This window comes from Bubalus bubalis, chromosome 1 (genome assembly GCF_019923935.1).
Source record: "Bubalus bubalis isolate 160015118507 breed Murrah chromosome 1, NDDB_SH_1, whole genome shotgun sequence".
In the NCBI taxonomy this organism is placed as follows: Eukaryota; Metazoa; Chordata; class Mammalia; order Artiodactyla; family Bovidae; genus Bubalus; species Bubalus bubalis.
The window spans coordinates 55,840,122-55,861,187 of NC_059157.1; the positions used below are offsets into that span (position 1 = coordinate 55,840,122).

The 21,066-nt window shown below is 37.9% G+C and overlaps 1 protein-coding gene across 7 annotated transcripts in view; it reads right to left on the minus strand.

Annotated features, from left to right (window-relative positions):
• Positions 1 to 6,788: 6,788 nt before the first annotated feature.
• The window catches only part of GABPA (GA binding protein transcription factor subunit alpha), a 37,964-nt gene continuing 23,686 nt past the window's right edge, over positions 6,789 to 21,066 (minus strand). For all 7 annotated transcript variants that reach the window (XM_006063251.4, XM_025282021.3, XM_044939869.2 and 4 more), the window contains 4 exons: positions 19,107 to 19,160; positions 18,046 to 18,186; positions 14,765 to 14,957; positions 6,789 to 10,232 (listed from right to left, as the gene is read on the minus strand). In XM_006063251.4, the coding sequence (XP_006063313.2) occupies positions 10,004 to 10,232; positions 14,765 to 14,957; positions 18,046 to 18,186; positions 19,107 to 19,160 (617 nt within the window). In that variant the 3' untranslated portion in view covers positions 6,789 to 10,003. The remainder of the gene's footprint in view (positions 10,233 to 14,764; positions 14,958 to 18,045; positions 18,187 to 19,106; positions 19,161 to 21,066) is intronic.

Sequence of the window (21,066 nt, forward strand, 5' to 3'; positions counted from 1 at the left end):
TGTCATATGTTAGTAGCAAAGCTAGGTCTATAAACTAGCTCTTCTGGTCTTTCCTTGACACACTGCCTTACATATTCCATACAGTTAGGTACTCTGTATCTGTTTAATCACTTAATCAATAAATTTCAGACCAGCAGGGTAGATTTTCACAGTTAAAGAATTTTCTTTAAAATAAAATATCCTCTTTATTTTATATTCTGAGAGCCGAAGACACAAATCCTATTATGGGATTCTTAATGCATAACTTTTGCCTTTAGCCACTAAGCCAAGCAAACGTTTTGGTTCAACTACCCAATGATGTTGTTGCTGTTGCTGTTCAGTTGCCAAGTTGTGTCCGACTCTTTGAGATCACATGGACTACAGCAGGCCAGGCTTCCCTGTCCCTCACCATCTCCCGGAGTTTCCCCAAGTTCATGTCCATTGAATCGGTGATGCCATCCAACCATCTCATCCTCTGTTGCCCTCTTCTCCTTTTGCCTTCAACCTTTCTCAGGAAATGGCAGCCCACTCCACTATTCTTGCCTGGAAAACCCCATGGACCGAGGAGCCTGGTAGGCTATAGTCAGTCCGTGGGGTCGCAAAGAGTTGGACACAACTGAGCGACTTCACTTTCATTTTTTCTCAGCATCAGGGTCTTTTCCAGTGAATCAGCTGTCCTCATCAGGTGGTCAAAGTATTGCAGCTCTTCATGGATCACTGCTTTGTCACAGCTAATTGACTTTCAAAACTTGATGAAGCTATGAGCCATGCCCTGTAGGGTCACTGAAGATGGACGGGTCAGAGTGGGGAGTTCTGACAAAACGTGACTCACTGGAGGAGGGAATGGCAAACCATTCCAGTATACTAGCCGTGAGAACGCTATGAACTGTATATTATAAAGTCAATGATGTTGATGGATGTACTAATGGAATGTGTATCCTTTTATCCATAAAGTAAAACCAACCTTAGAAGACTTCACTTTTCCTTTTATTATGGAAAATATTAAAAGACTATTTTGCATTGAATTGAAGAGTTGCTCATAAAAACACTCAATAGTTTATTATCTTTAACTGTTCTATTCATATCTAGTTACTATTACTCCCCCAAATAATACAGGTCTTAACTGGGTGTTAGTTGTGTCTTGAAGTATGGACCCCAAGATTAATAACCTTGCTTTCCTCAGATTACAGAGCAACTTTCAAATGCCAATGACATTGCCATAATTATTTAGCTAAAATTGATGCTCATCATCTAATGACAAAATATTATAAGATCAGTATGATCTGCAGATGAGTGTCAGTGAACTCTTGTTATCTGTCCAGAGGTATATAAGGACAGATATTGAAACAATTATGGCAATTTGCCAGAGTAATCTATATCTGTTGAACCTGATAAATTTTAAAAAGTGGGTATATATTTTCATCTTTTTCATTTATTCTAATAATTCAATGTATTCAAGTTAGATCTTTTAATTAATTTGGCTGTACCGGGTCTTAGCTGTGTTGCTGTGGGGTGTAGTATCCAGCTCCCCAACCAGGGATGGAACCCTGGCCCCCCCACATTGAGAGCACAGAGTCCTAGCCACTGGACCACCAGTGAAGTCCCCCTAGTAATTTCATTTTTAACTGAGATGCAATGCTCCCATTTCACGCATAGATTTAAATTAGCTTTGGAAAAGTTGTCCACCCATATAATCATAGCATATAGTGTGATGGGCTCATGAACCCTCAAAATTTTGTTGTGCCCAGTGCAGAAAATCATCCCCTATCCCCAGCCCTAGGTGACCACGGATCTGCCTTCTGTGCTTTTCCTAGACATGACTTTTCTAGAGTTGTTGGTGAAGCAGTTGCTCAATCTTTTTTGTTCCTGAGGGGTATTTCCATTGTATTTGGATTGTTTACAATTGGAGCCACTAAAGCTGCTATAAATGTTAGTGTCCAAGTTTTTTGGTGGATATATTGTATTTCTCATGGGTAAAAAAAAATTTCTTTCAGATTGACATTGCTGGGTTGTGACAAAAAATGTGTTTACCAAAGTAGTGTGCTATTATTTTACATTTTCAGTGGTGATGTGCATGAACTCCATCTGGTGTGTGTCATCACCAACAGTTGGTGTTGTGAGACTTTTGTTTTTTAGTAGTTACAATGAGCATTTAGCAGTAGTAAAGTGTGACTTGGAGAAGGCAATGGCACCCCACTCCAGTACTCTTGCCTGGAAAATCCCATGGATGGAGGAGCCTAGTAGGCTGCAATCCATGGGGTCGCTAAGAGTCAGACATGACTGAGCGACTTCATTTGCACTTTTGACTTTCATGCATTGGAGAAGGAAATGGCAACCCATTCCAGTGTTCTTGCCTGGAGAATCCCAGGGACGGGGGAGCCTGGTGGGCTGCCGTCTATGGGGTCGCACAGAGTCGGACACGACTCAAGTGACTTAGCAGCAAAGTGTGACTTTGTGTTTCCCTGAAGTCTGATAACGCTGAGCAGTTTTTCATATACTTATTGACTATTTGTACATCTTTTGTGAAGTGTTTGTTCAAATACTTTGACCATATATTACTGGATGATCTTATTAAGAGATCCACACATTTTCTGAAATAAGAACTTTGTAAGGTTTAAGTGTAGTGCTTGTATTTTTTCTACTGTTTTGTCTTTTTTTTAAATAGTGTCTTTCAAAGAAGAGAGGTTTCAAAAGATGTTGATGGTCTATTTTACTATTTTGTTTATGATTTTGCTTGTCTTATCTATGAAATCTTTGACTATCCCAAGGTCATGAAAATTTTCTTGTTTTAGAAGTTTGAGAGGTTTCAAGATTTGGGAACAGTGACAGACTTTATTTTCTTGGGCTCCAAAATCACTGCAGACAGTGACTGTGGCCATGAAATTAAGATGCTTGTTCCCTGGAAGAAAAGTTATGACAAACCTACACAGCATATTAAAAAAGAGATATTACTTTGCCGAAAGATTCATGTAGTCAAAGCTATGGGTTTTCCAGTAGTCATGAATAGATGTGAGAGTTGGACCATGAAGAAAGTTGAGCGCTGAAAAATTGATGCGCTCAAACTGTGGTGTTGGATAAGACTCTTGAGCATCTCTTGGACGGCAAGGAGATCCAACCAGTTAATTCTAAAGGAAATCAACCCTGAATATTCATTGGAAGGACTGATGCTGAAGCTGAAGCCAAGCCTTTGGCCACCTGATGCAAAGAGCCAACTCACTGGAAAAGACCCTGATGCTGGGAAAGATAGAAGGCAAGAGAAGAAGGGGACGACAGAGGACGAGATGGTTGGATGCACTGCCACATCAATCGAGTTTGAGCAAGTCCCAGGAGACGGTGAAGGACAGGGAAACCTGGTGTGCTGCAGTCCATGGGGTCACAAAGAGTTGGACACAACTGAGCAACTGAACAAGATTTTTTATTTTCAAATCGAGGTACAGCTGATTGACAACATTGTATCAGTTTCAAGAAGTTTGAGACTTTTTATGTTTAGGTTGATCCATCTTTAGCCATCCAATTTTTATGTGACATGAGGTAAGGATACAGGTTCACTTTTCTCCATATAGTTGTCATAACATTTATTGAGAAGGCTATCTCTTCCCTGTTCAGGAACCTTGTTACCTTTATCAAAACTCAATTAGCCATGTGTGTGTAAGTCTATTTCTGGACAATTCTATTCACTAATCCATATCTATCCTGATCTCATTGTATCTTGCAGTATAAGAATAGCAAAGCTTTCTATAGATAGATCAAGTTCTCTAATATTTTTTTCAAATCATTTTGGATATCTGGGTCATTTGTATTTACATATTATTTACATATATATTTTATGATGTTTACAAAGAAAACCATCAGAATTTTGAGTTGATTATGCATTAGAGACAATTAACATTTACAAAATTGTCTTCCAATTCACAATAATGATATATATCTTTCCACTTTTTTAGTCTTACACAAATTTTGCTGTTTCCCTAATTACTTCATGCTTTTAATTTCAATATCCAATTATTTGTTGCTAGCATGCAACTGAGTTTTGTATACTGACCTTATATCTTACCTCACTAAACTAATTCTTTTTTTTTTAATCTATTTAGGATTTTCATTACATTTGATGTCTTCTGCAGTTTCATTTCCTACAATACATATGCTTCTTCTCTTTCTTGCCTTATTTCCAGGTAGGGTCTTAAGTATAGTGTTGACTAGAAATGGTAAGAGCAAGTATTTCTTTTGTTGTTGTTGTTTAGTCACTAAGTCTTGCCCGACTCTCTACGTCCCCGTGCACTGTAGCCTGCCAGGCTCCTCGGTCCGTGAGATTTTTCAGGCAAGAATACTGGAGTGGGTTGCCATTTCCTCCTCTAGGGGATCTTTCTGATGCAGGGATCAAAGCCAAGTATCTTGCATTGCATGCAAATTCTTTACTGCTGAGCTACTGGGGAAGCCCAGAATTCCTTTGCCTTTCCCCAAATCTTAGATTTCCCAGGTAACTCAGCTGGTAAAGAATCCACCCGCAATGCAGGAGACCCCAGTTCGATTCCTGGGTCAGGAAGATCCACTGGAGAAGGGATAGACTACCCACTCCAGTATTCTTGGGCTTCCCTGGTGGCTCAGCTGGTAAAGAATCCGTCTGCAGTGTGGGAGACCTGGGTTCAATCCCTGGGTTGGGAAGATCTCCTGCAGAAGGGAAAGGCTACCCACTCCAGTATTCTGCCTGGAATACTTGATGTTTGGGCTTCCCTGGTGGCTCAGATGTAAAGAATCTGCCTGCAATGCAGGAGATCCGGCTTTGATCCCTGGGTTGGAAAGCTCCCCTGGAGAAGGGAATGGCAATCCACTCCAGTATTCTTGCCTGGAGAATTCCATGGACAGACCATGGGGTTGCAAAGAGTCAGACATGACTGAGCAACTGAGCAAGCAAGCAAATCTTAGATGGAAAACAAACCATTGTGCATGATGCTAACTGGCTAACTGTAGGTTTTTCATGCTCTGTATTGTTAAGGAAGTTCCCTTCTAGTTCTAGCATGCCCAGAGGTTTTGTCATGAATGGATATTGAGTTTTAACATATACTTTTCCTGCCATCTACTAAGATAATGTTTTTTTTTCTCTGTATTCTGTTAATTTGGTGAGTTAATTGAATCTTTAAATTCTAATTTAATAAAAGCTTTAATTGTAAAATACACATAAAATTTATCATCTTACCCACACATAAGTGTACAATTCAGTAGTATTAAGTATATTCATTGTTGTGTGGCCAATCTCTAGAACTTTTGTCATCTTGTAAAACAAACTTTCTACCCACTAAAAAATTCATTTCCTCCTCCCTCCACTAATTCACTTTTTATAAAAGTTTCAGTTTCTAATTGGAAACAAAAGGGCTTCCCTGATAGTTCAGTTGATAAAAAATCTGCCTGCAATGCAAGAGACCCTGGTTCAATTCCTGGGCTGGGAAGATCTGCTGGAGAAGGGATAGGCTACCCACTCCAGTATTCTTGGCCTTCCCTTGTGGCTCAGCTGGTCAAGAATCAGCCTGCAATGGGTTTAATTCCTGGGTTGGGAAGATACCCTGGAGAAAGGAAAGGCAGTATTCTGGCCTGGAGAATTCCATAGACTATAATCCATGGGGTTGCAAAGAGTCAGACACAGCTGAGTGACTTTCACTTTGACTACAGAAAGCTTTAAAAGCAATGTTCTAAATCAGTTTGCTTGTAGTAAAAAAAAAAAGCCTTTTAAATAGGTGCTTATTAGCTTGCAAATTAAGCTTTACAGTTGTACACACAAAAAAATTAGTGTCTTGGGAGAACAAATATACCTGATGAATTTCATCACTTCAAACTAGATAAAACTAGATTGTGCGAAAAGCAGTTTATTCTACTCAAACCATTTCTTTTTCTTTTTATTTTTTTTTGTCTTTATCAGAGCTTTATTTATTTATTTTTTTAATTTTATTTTATTTTTGCCAAATATCAAAATGAATCCGCCACAGGTATACATGTGTTCCCCATCCTGAACCCTCCTCCCTCCTCCCTCCCCATTCCATCCCTCTGGGTCGTCCCAGTGCACCAGCCCCAGGCATCCAGTATCGTGCATCGAACCTGGACTGGCAACTCGTTTCATACATGATATTTTACCTGTTTCAATGCCATTCTCCCAAATCTTCAAACCATTTCTTTTTAAAGCAGTTCAGTTAAAATGTGATCACTGCTTGACCATAAACAAAAGTGAAAGTAAAGTTTTTCTCCTTTCCCCTTTGATTCCTCTACATTCTGCTCCTGGCTGAAGCACCCACAGCCAACACAAAGAAGCAGTTTTTCACAATTTAAAACAAATAAAAAGGAAACCTAGCAAACTTGACTAAGTATTTCTAACAGTCATCAGCTTGCCTTTTGACAAGTACTCAGTGTTACTATTTCTTCTGTTGCTATTCTGAAATAGTTCAGCTTTGTTTATGGGGTTTTCATTTATTTTCTTAAAAAGACTAAACTCTCTAACACCTATTTTTAGTTCAGTGGACTCTGTTCTTCCCAAATTGATATTAATAGTTTTTAAATAAAGTATATGGGAATCACATGTATAATACACCAGATGTGAACTGTCACATTTTCATCTAACCAAATATCCTAGGAATTTGAAACTATCTGTATGCTGGGGAAAAAACTTCTAAAAAACACAGAAATATACTGTATAATAGTTTTATTTTTCTCATTTTACTATTTTTACATTTTATGCACAAATATTTTTTATCTGAGTAAAAATAGAAAATAACTGTCTTATGTAAAATTACAAAAAAAAATAAAAACCACAAAGAAATACATAATTGTTATTATGACAGTATAAGTGTCTTTATTTAAAGAGTAAAAATGTATGCAAAAATCCTCCTCCCTCTTACAAAAGATTGAGAATATTTTTTTCTGGCAGCACGTGAAATATCACTGAAATATCAGTATTTTTATACCCTCTAGATATGAAGACATTAAGTTAGTCACAGGTTATTTTGAAATTATGAAATTTAAAACATTTTTGTGCTATTTCAAAGATACATTAGTTCTTTTTAAAAGGCAGTAGCATAAAATGATGAATATGAAAAATAGCAGACCTCACCAAAAATATTTGGAGGCACAACCCTTTAAAGAAATATCATACTTGAATTTCACCATTTATCAGGGGCAAAAAAACAAACAAACAATCTTTCCTAATTAACTGACATGGACTGTCACAAAAATAAATGCGATGAGTCAATTCAAGTGACAATCAACCACACAGCAATTTTCCCTGATCTGTTTGATTTTCTGATGCCAACACAAATTCCTAAACTTCAGGCTAGCCAGATATGTATGAAAATTGGCTCAATGAGAATCTCATGTGGAAAAAGTTTTAAAACAAAAATGAACGTTTCATTATTTTTATACTTATATGGTATAGAAATGACCAATAATTTTATCTTTCCTCCTCTGATATACTATAAATTTTCCTATGGAAAATTTATTCATAAAATCAGAGCAAAGAATGAATAGCATAAATTATATTTTCTTTCAAAATACAAGTTATCTTTCAATAAAAGAAAAGACTACTTGGCTTCTGATAACTGCAACCTCAATAAGCACAATAGACACAGTTTATAAGCTGAGACAAAGTAACGGAAGTTTCTTGAATCAACTGGGAAAATTAGTCTCATTGCTTATGGTGCATAAAGCGATGGAGAGAGGCAAAGAAGAAAAAAGAAACAGCATCAGATTGTGTTTGAGAACTCACTGTTCAAATGATAACAAGGAATAAAAGAAAAACTACAAAAGGAAGAAAGTGAAAAGAATTTTTGTTAAGGTATCTGAGGAACACAGGGGAAAATAAAAAAGAAATAATAGATTGATTTTTAGAGATCTAGGAGAATTCCTTGCTTTAAAATACATACACATATAGTTGAGATATATGTAACGGAAATCTGTTATCTTGGCTAAAACTTTAACATAATGTCTCCCTCAAAGTATTTTAAGTCAAAAGTCAATAATTTTAAGCTCTTGATAATATAACAGAAAAGTAGACTTTATCATTATTATTTTAAAACTTTAACTGACTTGTCAACTTCCTAGACCATAAGAGGATGGTGAAAAACCCTCTTTTCAGCTACCTGTTATCTGAACTAGAACATCTGTATCATATTGCTATTCTACTCAGATATTGTTGCAATCACAGCATCCAAGCTGAACTAATAGTTTGCCAGTCTATTCTGTGTTTATAGAAAGTTAAAAATGGAAATTACAGATTTTATTCTTTCTACTGCTTGTTTCTTAAAGGACTTCGACATGATACAATAATATAAGTGAATTGACATAACATGTTGTAGTCCCACAGTGTAACACTTAATATTATGATCTGAAGTTATCAGAAAAGGAGGTCATACACACCTCCCCCTCCTCCCTCTCCCTAAGATCCCTGCCTCCTGTGGTTCTTTCCAAACCTCTCTTTAGTACTGGGGGGCAGCAACTGTCAACAACGCCTCCTTGCATCACTGTAGCCCTTTCCTCCTCATTAGTTAAATGCACTAAATGAGCTCTTATAAAGCTGTTTAGGGGATAGATTTAAAGGAGATGGTGAGGGAGAAGGTACATAAAGTAATATTTGAGAATCAGTCTTCTGCTATAAGATTAAAGTATCTCATATCATGATTTGTGCATAATACTTTAAAACAAACGCCAAGGGAAAAAAAAGTAAGGAAACCAAGTAAGAAAAAGACATTTCTAGCCATTTCTGTTCAGTGTTGGCTTGTAGTAGGAAAAGAGTTTCATGTATGTAAGAATTATTTAATTTTTAAAGGATTTCTAAGCAAGTTTTAAAATATCCCTTTTGAATATTATGTCTTTGTTTGTATGTGTGTACATATATATGTGTATGTGTGTATATATATATAAGATGGACAACTGGACATGTATACAGATATTTGTACACTCAAATATGTAATATTCAAAGGAAAAAATTAAATGAATGGGAAATTTTAAGAGAAGACTGCCTGTACTGGAGGTCAAATTTTCCTTTTAGAACTATTTGCAAGTAATTTACTCATGTCTTGAAAGATCAAGTACTGCTGACTGATTTAAAGTCTTCATCAGAAACACAAGACTATGAAAGCTGTTTTGTATAATAAACCAGCACTACAGGATAATTAATTTTTTAAAAAAGGAAGCCATAACAAACCAAACTAAACCAAAATTTTATTTCTGGTTGAGGTATACTTTTTCAGATTTTTAAATCTCTGACAGGAAAAGCAGAGATCATCTGAGAATTTTTTAATAGTTGGTTTATTAGGATTTAATGTCTCTCTTATAATAATTTAAATTCTTGGCCTGACATTATGAATAATCTATACAGTAAATCCTTAAAATTGGCTTTTCAGTAAAGCCAGATTTAAACCTGGATCTCTTTCTTCAGCACTGCTCTTCTGCCAGTCTTTTTTACTTTTGCTTGCAAATACATAAATTATTTTAATAACATGATACTCTTAGTAATTTTATTAATATTAGAATTTTATTGGATATGATTACTTTAGCTCTGCTTGATTAGATGAAACAGGCATACATGCTTCAGCTGTGAAAAATTCCATTTTCTGGTTTTTATGTAAAGCAACATCTAAAGCAGCAGAGAGGGGAAACAGTTATATTTTCAAAAATATTAATAGTTAAGCCAGACTGTTTCCTGGAGATATTTCATTTATTTTTCATCCTCAGATGCTACTGGCTGTTTTTGGTAGGTCTAGACATTAATACTGACCAGTTTAGCTTTTCTGACTGTTAACAAACTATCCCACAATGAACCAGCCTAGAGACATTGTGGTGATTGTTTAACATACACATATTCTAAAATATATGCTCAAAGTAAAAAGATCCAAATTCACAAGAGTATGAAATATTTATAAAAAAAATCATGCATCAGATTGTACAGTCTAGAAATAAAAGAAGATTCAAATTCAGTAATAAAGGGAAGAGCAATGCTTGCTCTAACATTTTAAGAAAGACCTTGGACTCCCAGAAGGTCCTGGGTTCAGTTATCCTTCTCTGTCTGCAGGGATGCAGTAGCCAGGGCTACCGCTGTGACCGGCTGGGCGATTCCGTGCAGCTGCATCTTTGCGAGTTTCTTCTGTTCACACTCTGTGACCAAACGGTTCAACTCTGCTGCACTGTATCCAATAAGAGTCTTCAAGTCACAGACAAACTTGTAGACAAACCTCTTGCCTTGAACTTTACAAATCATGTCCCCATCGTAATAATACCTTTAAAAAGAGAAAACTGCATTATGACCATATAAAAATACTTTAAAAATTTGGACTTCTTACAATACTTCACAGATTATTCCATAAACAGAAGCCTAGTATTATATCTATCACAATAGCAACTAACAATGAGGTGATATAGAAATATTTAACGCTGTTATCCAAAGAAACTTTAAAATATTCACTAAAATTTCAAAGCTAAGTACTCTAAAATTTTATGTATCAAATCTTCAAAACATATTCTCAAAAATTATGCTGAAACATTGAATTTAAAAATAACCATTATAAGCAAAACCAAAAAACCTTAGGCGCAGTAACAGAATCCAAGAACAAGGAGTCTGAATCAGAATGCCAAGATTCAAAACCTCACGTCTTTCCTGTGACCACAGGAAAGCCACATTTGTTTGCTCTAAGCTTGTATCCCTCATTTATAAAATGAGATTTAAAAAAGTATGGACCCTAATAGAATTATTGAAGATTAAAAGGATTATCTCTGTGTGCTTAGCACACAATGACTGGCACATATAGCCTACTATAAAATAGAAGCTATGGTGATAATTAAGAACCCATATGGTATGTATAAAAAATTTAAATATACATATTCTCTGGTTGTTGGAATGTCCATTTTTCTGTCTGGTACAAATGCGTTATTACATATCTATGCCTTCATCTTAATCATTTTAATATATTAAAAGCTCTCCTTCCAGTGAAATTCTCCAAACCAATAGGGGAGCCTCAAAACTGTAAGCAAAAGGGTTTAAAAAAAAAAGAAAAAATAGGACCAGAAAAACAGAAAAGAGGACTCATAAAGAAACAATGTTTCTAAAGCTACATAGGCAAACTTGGGGAAATCACTCTAGAAGCCTGGTTTATGGGTATAAAACAGACTGCAATTATACTTAATTTGGAAAAGACTTTGTTTACCCCTATGCACTGCCTGGTGAGCTACAGTCCATGGGGTGGCAGCGAGTCTGACACAACTGAGCAACTAACACTCAAACACACACGTGCACTGCCAATTCCAATTAACAGGAAAAAAGGTAAGTCAAAACTTCTGGGCTGGCAGATTTTGGAGACTTTATCATAAAACTGTACTGCCCACTTGTGCGCATTTGCACTCAGCTGATGAAGAGCTGTTACAAAACAAACTACATGCAAAAGTACAGGTGGTATAAACTACCACATTTAGTAGGACTTTGTTATAGAAGTAACTCAGTGTAACCAAAAATCCATTAACAAAAAAACTACATTCAGTAAACTGTCATCTTTCCCTAATTCCAGAACAGCTAAAGTATAATGGTTATGTGCACTTTCCCAGTAAGAGATGTAACACATTGGGCAGTCTTGTGTCTCTTTTTTTGTCAACTACATTAATATAGAATTATAACTCAGCCCACAAACTACCAACAGCTTGTCATCCAGTTAAAATACTGTTGGCATTTTGAGTTAAGTGAACAGCTCAGTGACTTATTACAAAGTGAACATTCATTCACCCCAGGACACAGAACACTGTATGCACCCCACAGCTCCTCCACAGCCCCTCTCAATCATCACCCCTCCCTTGCTCTAGAAGGTTACACAATCCTAGTTCATGATAGTAATTTCATTGCTGCTTTTCTATTCTTATCACCCAAACATGTATCTGTAAGTGCTGTAATTTAGTTTTGCTGTTATTTGCACACTACTATATAAATTCAGTATACACTCTTTTGGGTCTGGATTTTTTTCACTGAATATTATGTTTGAGGTTTACCCATATCAGTGCATTTTCATGGATACACAGTATTCTATAGTGTATCACAGTTTACTTATTCACTGTACCGTTGCAAGGTATTTGGGTGGTTTCTGATTTTTGCATGCTTGCATGCTCAGTCACTTCAGTTGTGTCTGACTCTTGGCAACTCCAGGGACTACAGCCCGCCAGGTTACTCTATCCATGGGATTTCCCAAGCAAGAATACTGGAGCAGGTTGCCATTTCCTATGAGGGGATTTTCCCACTCCAGGGATCAAACCTGTGTCTCCTGCATTGCAGGCAGATTCTTTACCACTGAGCCACTGGGGAAGCCCTTCTGATTTGGGGATGCTATAAATAAGGCTGCTATAAGCATCCATATGAATATGTACATAAATTTTCGTCTGGTAAATCCTTAGAAGATAAACTGCTAGGTTACTGGTCACAGTTTACACTCCTACCAAAAGTGTAGAAGCATTCCCACTGCTACATATCCTCACCAACACTTGGTACAAGCAATTATTTTCATTTTAGCCACTCTTGGACGTGTTGTGGTGCAGCCGCTAAGTTGTGTTCAACTCTTCGCGACACCATGGACTGCAGCATGCCAGGCTTCCCTGTCCCTCACTATCCCCTGGAACTTGCTCAAACTCATGTCCATGGAGTCTGTGACGGCATCTAATTATCTCATCTTCGGTTGTTTCCTTCTCCTCCTGCCCTCAATCTTTCCCAGCATCAAGATCTTTTCCAACGAGTCAGCTCTTCGCATCAGGTGGCCAAAGGATTGGAGCTTCAGCATCAGTCCTTCCAATGAACACCCAGGATTGGTCTCCTTTAGGATGGACTGGTTGGATCTCCCTGCAGTCCAGGGGACTGTTAAGAATCTTCTCCAACACCACAGTTCAAAAGCATCATTCCTTTGGTGCTCAGCTTTCTCTATGCTCCAACTCTCACATCCATACAAGACTACTGGAAAACCACAGCTTTGACTAGATGGACATTTGTCAGCAAACTGGCCATTTGGATAATTTCTAAATTTTTCCTAATTTCCTATGGATCTGTAAGAGTTCTTTAATTATTCCAGGTAAGAGTCTTACATGAGATATATGAGGCTTGACTTTCACTCTCTTGATGGTTTCTAATGGCCAGAAGTTCTGAATTTAAATGTAGTTCAATTTATTGATCTTTTCCATTAGGTTAGTGCTTCTGGTTCTATTTAATGTCTTTTCTCATCTACTAACGTCAAGAAGGCATTTCTGGATGCTTCCCTATTTTGCCTTCACAATTTAGAGCTACAAGTTACACAGAATTGATTTTCAGTATACTATAAAGAAGGAGGTCAATATGGATAGTCAACTGTCCCAGCACTACTGACTGAAATGTAGGTCTCTTGCCTACTGCCATCTTTAAATCAATGCTCCTATATTTTTTGTTCTATTCAGGTTATCAGTTCTAATCTTGGGTCCTCTGTCTATCCCAAGCAAACGGCACACTGTCTTACTGTTACAGTGAGTCTTTATATCCTGTAGAGCAAGTCTGTCCAGTTTGTTAATCTTCTTCAGGTGTCCTGGTTCTCACGACACTTTATCAGTTCAGTTCAGTCGCTCAGTCGTTTCCGACTCTTTGCGACCCCATGGCCTGCAGCACACCAGGCCTCCCTGTCCATCGTCACTTTGCATTCACATATAAATTCTATAATCATCTTGTCAACTTCTATGAAAACACTTATTCAGGCAGCTACTGCATTGAAACTTAGGCCAACTGCAGACAAGTGACATCTTAATTATTAATTCTAATAATTCATCTGTAATTTTGAGGGGACTTGTGTGTACACAATCACATCAACTGTCAAAAATGACAGTTTCAATTCTGATTACACAGAAAGGATCTTTTAGATAGTTAGCAAAGTGTTTGACACTGAGTAATAAGTACACTGAAAATAAAGCATTTTAGTTACTTATATATGCTAAGGAAAACAAACTGTCATTGTGGAAAAGAAAAATTATCAGGATAAACTAGGTAACAAAACTTGAATGCCATGATCCTGTAACAAGGAATACTGATTTAACCACTATTCCACATAATTATATAATTACAATGGGATGAGGGGATAGAATGGTTGCATGTGTTAATGATGAGAGGTAAATCACACTCTGTGTGAAATTCACAGAACTGCTTTATCAAATTCACTTTTCCCAAAAAACAGATATAATTCCTACTTCTCAGATACTTAAGTGCACATACTGAATTTCCATCACTGTAGTAAGCATAAATTCTGACAGTAATTACATCAAAACTTTCATACCATTTATGAGAAATTATAAATTATTCTATTTCAACTTGATGAAAAAGTTTGAATATTCAGATTTAGGCTGACTGGGGGGAAGGAAAAACAGAGAAATGGGTTAACATTTTGCATCTAATTATAAAAACTGACTATCTACGTATTTACTAGAGTTTACAGACACTCAATGCACCTATGCCAAATGGAAGCATATCTGTTAATAAAAAAACCAGAAACCTCAAAGATTAAATATGCCGGTTTTAAAAAGAGTGGTGTATGTTTTTAATCAGATAAAAACAAATAATCTAGAATCATCTTTTAAAAAATTCTACGTATCTCAAATTACTACTAAAAACCTTTTTAAGAAGTAATTTTTAACATAAATGTGAACATTTTTAGTTTTTTATTTACATAAAGAAAACATAAGTCAAGTATTTTAACATCATTACATAACAATGTTTATACAAATAAGCCATTTTTTAGAAACGATTGATTGATACTTTTAAAATGCTTACCTTAATGCACGACTAAGTTTCTCATAGTTCATTGTAGGTTTGTTTTTACGTTGTCCCCATTTCTGTGCAACCAGTTCGGGCTGATTTAGCTTAAATTCTCCTTCATCACCAACCCAAGAAATGCAGTCTCGAGCATCCTTGTCAGTAAGGAGTTCTAGCAAAAACTGCCACAGTTGGATCTGGCCATTGTTTCCTAGAAATTGACAAGAATGACAAGCACTGACCATAATGCTATGGATTTTCAGAGGGCAAAAGAGAACAGGTCCTCTGGTTTGTATCTCAGCCACATGAAAAACATAAACTTCTTTTATAAACGCTATCTAAGTATTTTCAGAGAAAAAGTCCAGGGGGCAGTCCTCAGATGGTGGAGGAACAGGACGGGGAGACCACTTTCTCCCCCATAAATTCATCGAAAGAACATTGGAACGCTGAGAAAATTCCACAAAACAACTTCTGAACGCTGGCAGAGGACATCAAGCACCCAGAAAGGCAGCCCATTGTCTTTGAAAGGAGGTAGGACAAAATATAAAAGATAAAAAGAGAGACAAAAGAGTTAGGGATGGAGACCCATCCCAAGAAGGGAGCCTTAAAAGAGAAGTTTCCAAACACCAGGAAACCCTCTCACCCACGGGTTTGTGGAGAGTTTTGGAATCTCAGAGGACAACATAACTGGGAGGAAAAATAAATAAATAAATAAAACTCACAGATTACGTGTCTAACAGCAATTCCCAGCGGAGAAGTAGCCCAGATGCTGGCATCGGCCACCAGCAAGTGGGGGCTGAACAGGGAGGAGCAGGCTGCACTGCTCAGGTTAAGGACCGGGCCTGAATGCCCTGGGGGCAATCTGAGGGAGCTAACATCAGATAGCAACCCAGACTGTGAAATAGCCAGAGAGAGAGAAAAATAAAAACAGAGAGAGAGAACTTTCCCTGGAAAAGCTCTAACCTAAGGCACTGCCAGCCTGTTCACAGAACCAAGGACTGAGCGAATACCAGAGGAGAGCTAGCCGGCTGTGGACCGGCCTCCCCCTGCTGGAGACAGGGAGGCAGGCGGGTGCCAGCCAGAGCTGGAAGGCAAGGGGCAAACTCGGCCCCAGAGACGGCATCCTCTACCAAACTGTGAGCAGGCTCCCAGTTGCTAACCAAGACTTCCTGGGATTCTGGACGGTTGACATCCGCAGGGAGGGTCACAGCCAGAGATCAGCTCCCCAGAGGAGACACATGGCACACCTGACAGGCTGGGATGGGGGAGGTGATAAGACGCAGCTCCCACCTGGGGAGAGTGTGCTTGCCAAGCACCTGGTCGCCTGAGCTGCTTGGACTTGGGAAGGGCACAAAATGCAGGCCCAACTGAGTCTGCGCCTTTGTGGAGTACCCAAGACCCTGAACCTGGGCTCAGACCTGGAAAGTGCACGCAACCCAGGGCCCACTTTAGACAGTTCCCCTGCAAAGCAACCTAGAGCCTGAGCAGTGTAGACTGGGAAAGCACACACGCCGTGAGCGGGGGCAAACCCAGTGTGGCCGAGGGACTGCGAGCACTCCACACACGCCAGTGTTACTTGTTTACCTTGCAAAAAAAAACACCCTATTTTTAAAGCAAACTTCATATATATTTTTTATAATTTTTGAGATTTTGTTTTTTTAATATTGTATTTTTGAGAGTCTAACCTCTACTCTAGATTTTTAATCTTTGCTTTTTGGTATTTGTTATCAATTTTATACCTTTAAGAACCCAATCTTCAGTACCCATTTTTACTTGGGAACGAGATTACTGGCTTGACTGCTCTCTCCCCCTTTGGACTCTCCTTTTTCTCCCCCAGGTCACCTCTATCTCCTCCCTCCCCCTTCTCTTCTCTACCCAACTCTGTGAATCTCTTTGTGTGCGCTGGACGGTGGAGAACACTTAGGGAACTGATTACTGGCTGGATCTGTCTCTCTCCTTTTGAGTACCCCCTTTATCCTCTTGGCCACCTCTGTCTCCTTCCTCCCTCTTCTCTTCTCTGTATAACTCTGTGAACATCTCTGAGCAGTCCAGACTGTGGAGCGCACATAAGGAAGTGATTTCTGGCTAGCTTGCTCTCTCCTCTTTTGATTCCCCCTCTTCTCCTCCTGGTCACCTCTAACTCCCTCCTCCCTCTTCTCTTCTCCATATAATTCTGTGAACCTTCTGGGTGTCCCTCACTGTGGAGAATCTTTTCATCATTAACCTAGATGTTTTACCATCAGTGCTGTATAGATGAAGAAGTCTTGAGGCTACTGTAAGAATAAGACTGAAAACCAGAGGCAGGAGGCTTAAGTCCAAAACCTGAGAACACCAGAGAACTCCTGACTCCAGGGAACATTAATCAATAAGAGCTCATCCAAAAGCCTCCATACCTACACTGAAACCAAGCACAACCCAAGAGCCAACAAGTTCCAGAGCAAGACATACCACGCCAATTCTCCAGCAACACAGGAACATAGCCCTGAGCTTCAATATACAGGCTGCCAAAGTCACACCAAAGCCACAGACATCTCAAAACTCACTACTGGACACTTCACTGCACTCCAGAAAGAAGAAATCCAGCTCCACCCACCAAAACACCGACACAAGCTTCCCTAACCAGAAAACCTTGACAAGCCACCCGTCCAAACCCACCCACAGGGAGGAACCTCCACAATAAAGAGGAACCTCAAACTGCCAGAATACAGAAAGGCCACCCCAAACACAGCAATCTAAACAAGATGAAAAAGGAGAGAAATATTCAGCAGGTAAAGGAACATGATAAATGCCCAACAAACCAAACAAAAGAGGAGGAGATAGGGAGTCTACCTGAAAAAGAATTCAGAATAATGATGGTAAAAATGATCCAAAATCTTGAAAACAAAATGGAGTTACAGATAAATAGCCTGGAGACAAGGACTGAGAAGATGCAAGAAATGTTTAACAAGGACCTAGAAGAAATAAAAAAGAGTCAATCAATAATGAATAATGCAATAAATGAGATCAAAAACACTCTGGAGGGAACAAACAGTAGAATAACGGAGGCAGAAGATAGGATAAGTGAGGTAGAAGATAGAATGGTAGAAATAAATGAAGCAGAGAGGAAAAAAGAAAAAAAGAATTAAAAGAAATGAGGACAACCTCAGAGACCTCTGGGACAATGTCAAACGCCCCAACACTTGAATCATAGGAGTCCCAGAAAAGAAAAAGTCCATATTCACATTTTCATACAGTGAAATAAAACAAAATATACACAATTTGACAAATTTTATAAATATCAGATGACAATGCAAAAATACCTGTTCTGTTTCCAGGCGAACTCCTATCTTCTCCTGAAATTCTCGGAGCTCTTTGTACTTTAGCTGCCTTTGCACTACTATTTATAGCTTTAATGGCAGTTGGTGTAGCAGACTGCACTGATGCTGGAATAATTTGCACAGCTGCAAAGCAAGACAAGGGGAAAATTTTTTTTTTCTCCTTCCAATACAGACAGAGAAAAAGCTACTGAAAGAAAATAAAATGCAAGTAGTTTAACTGATGCCTCTCTAATTACTCAACAAAAGTTCAGAGGTTAAGGTATAATGTCTGCATTACTATCTATGAATCTTAAGTGAATAAAAGTTGGTTTCCTTATTTTGGGAAAACTTATTGATGTATATACAGTAGATAAAGTTAAAAAAAAAATCTACTTTTTAAAAAATATTTGTTCGTAAGAGATGGTTTATCAAATTTTGGAGAATGAGGACAAATGAGAATTCATGTTCCACTGCTGACAGGAGTACAAACATACCACCATTTTGAGAAAAACTTTAGTAATATCCAGTGAAGTCAAAAGGGTAGAATCCCATGAAATCACAACCAGAGAATCTCACACACTTTCTTACAGATGTTCATTCAATGATGTTCACAAAGTTTTCAAAATGATAAATAGCAGTGAAAATAAAATCGAGCTACAGATATCAACATAGGTCTCATAAATATAAATCAAAAAAGCAAGCTACAAAAGGATAGACACAGTATATCACCATCTTTACCCAAAAGTTTATACATGTATAAAATAATGCCCTGAAGTGTTTATGGTTACAAAAGTTCATAAAAATATAAAATATGCATAGAATAAGAAACCTCAAGTTCAGGACAGTCCTTTAAAATGGGATCTACAACAGATAAACTTAACATATAAAGTTTTATCTCTTATGGTGTATGTAGATATTGGTTATACTTTATTTATGTCTTTGTATATCTAGAATACTTCATACAAAATTTAAAAATTAGCTTTTCTTTTTACTACCTTGCAGTACTAAATGGAACATTTCTTATTGATAAATCAACCCTATATTATGGGCACATGAATACTCACGTTGATCAATTGTAACTATCTCATTCATCTGTTGTTCTTGGCTTGCCAATACATCTGAAGAACACACATAAAAATTTTTTGTTTTCATTTAAACCACAAATGCAAACTCCAATTCAGTAAAATTCAATTTAAAAAAAAAAAAAAAACACCCTCCATGATTAAAACAAAAACCAAGCAAACAAGAAAGCAAAACATCAAATAATTGAAACTTATGGGCCTAAGAACCTAAAAAATACTTAACAGTCATTTTACAGGGAATAGATATTTTTAAGAGAAGCAACAGAAAGAAAGCTCCAATTCAATGTTCAGAAAAGTTGTTCAGAGAACCAGGGTTTGAAAATGTCTATTATAAATCTATTTATTTAGGCTTTATGTAAAACAGGAAATATTCAAGATCAGATCACCAGAGTGAAATTATTTAGATATATTTTCTTCATTAAAAAAGGCTCTTTCAAGATGACTGGAGAGATCATCATAATTTGGTGTATGCATGATCAAATACCCATTAAAAAAAAAATTGCTTTAACTTTAGAATACTTCTTCTAAAGATAGCCAAATTTTCAGTGGAATTACAGCTGTTCTCTGTGTCACAAATGAACTAGGTAATTTAACATGTCTACAAATACAGGTCTCAAATGAGGCAGTGAAGGGAACTCCCCCGTGGTCATCCAGTGGTTAGGACTTCAGTCTCTCACTGTCAAGGGCCCAGGCTCAGTCTCTGGATGGGGAACTAAGATCCCACAAGCTGTGCAGTGCAGCCAAAAAAAACCCCAAAACAAACAAAACCCCCTGTGAGTTACAGTGTAAAACGTCCTAATATAACCGTTTGGAGAACTATTCATTACTCATCCCTTGCTATTTCCTACTGAAATGTTATTCTTCACCTCTCAGATAAGAGTTACACTTGCCAGTCTATATCCCTTCAGCCTTTTTAGTGCCCATCACAGACTTGGATGCTTCTCTCTCCAATTGACATTGTACCCACCAGCTGTCATCTGTGTACCGACCTGAGTCCTGGGGCCTGGGCTCCTAACACAGTTCTACTGAGAATGCCACACCAGGCTCCAACGCCAGGCACGGAGCTGAAGAGGACTGGCAAACTAAAGAGAGATCCGACTCCTACTTGTCAGATGGGAGCTTTCTTGGGGGGTCCTGAGTTTGGGAATGTAAACAATTATATGAGACTAGCCTCAGATTTGGGTTCTGGTCTTAGCATTAATTTATCGGCTGTATGACAACGGTAAATTATTCAACTAACCTGAACACTTATTTCTTCATAATGCAATGAGATACCCCCACCTACCACTTCATGAGGTTGTTGTGAGGATTAAAGGAAAATATTTTTAAGTAGCACAATACCTGAAATATAGTTAACTTTCAGTAAGTTGAAGACACTATTCTTTTATCCAGATTCATAGTTCTGACTATTCTCAAGGACAACTATTCTGAAGAAAAATTCATGCTTTATATTTGTGGTATATTCCCCCCAAATTTTATAAAAGTACCTTGAAAGGGCAAAGTGCTATTGAAATGAAACTGTTTAACCCTTGACTGTGACTGAACACAGTACCCTAGCTTAAAAAGAGGCAAAGAAGAGTCACCACTACACAGCACAGGCATTACCAACCTGTTAAGATCAGCCGCTCAGCCCTGATTTTTGGACTGGAGTTTGGTTTGTCTCCTGGGAACTCTCAAGATATTAACGGAAGGCAGAACACAGAAACAGAGGGGCTTTTGAAAGGCTGGTCCAAGACCGCACAGACACTCTAAATATCAAATTCCTTCTCCAGCCCTCAAACCCTGGTCCCGCATAAAGGAAGCAGAGCCCTAAGGGGAAAAGCTCTAGGGTGTATGGAGCAAGTTTATGCAAACTCTGAACACTGAAGGTATAAGGCAATTCTTTGTCCCAAAGAAAACTCTCAGAAAACTGAGTTTTGTGCCTCTGGCCACAGAAGACATA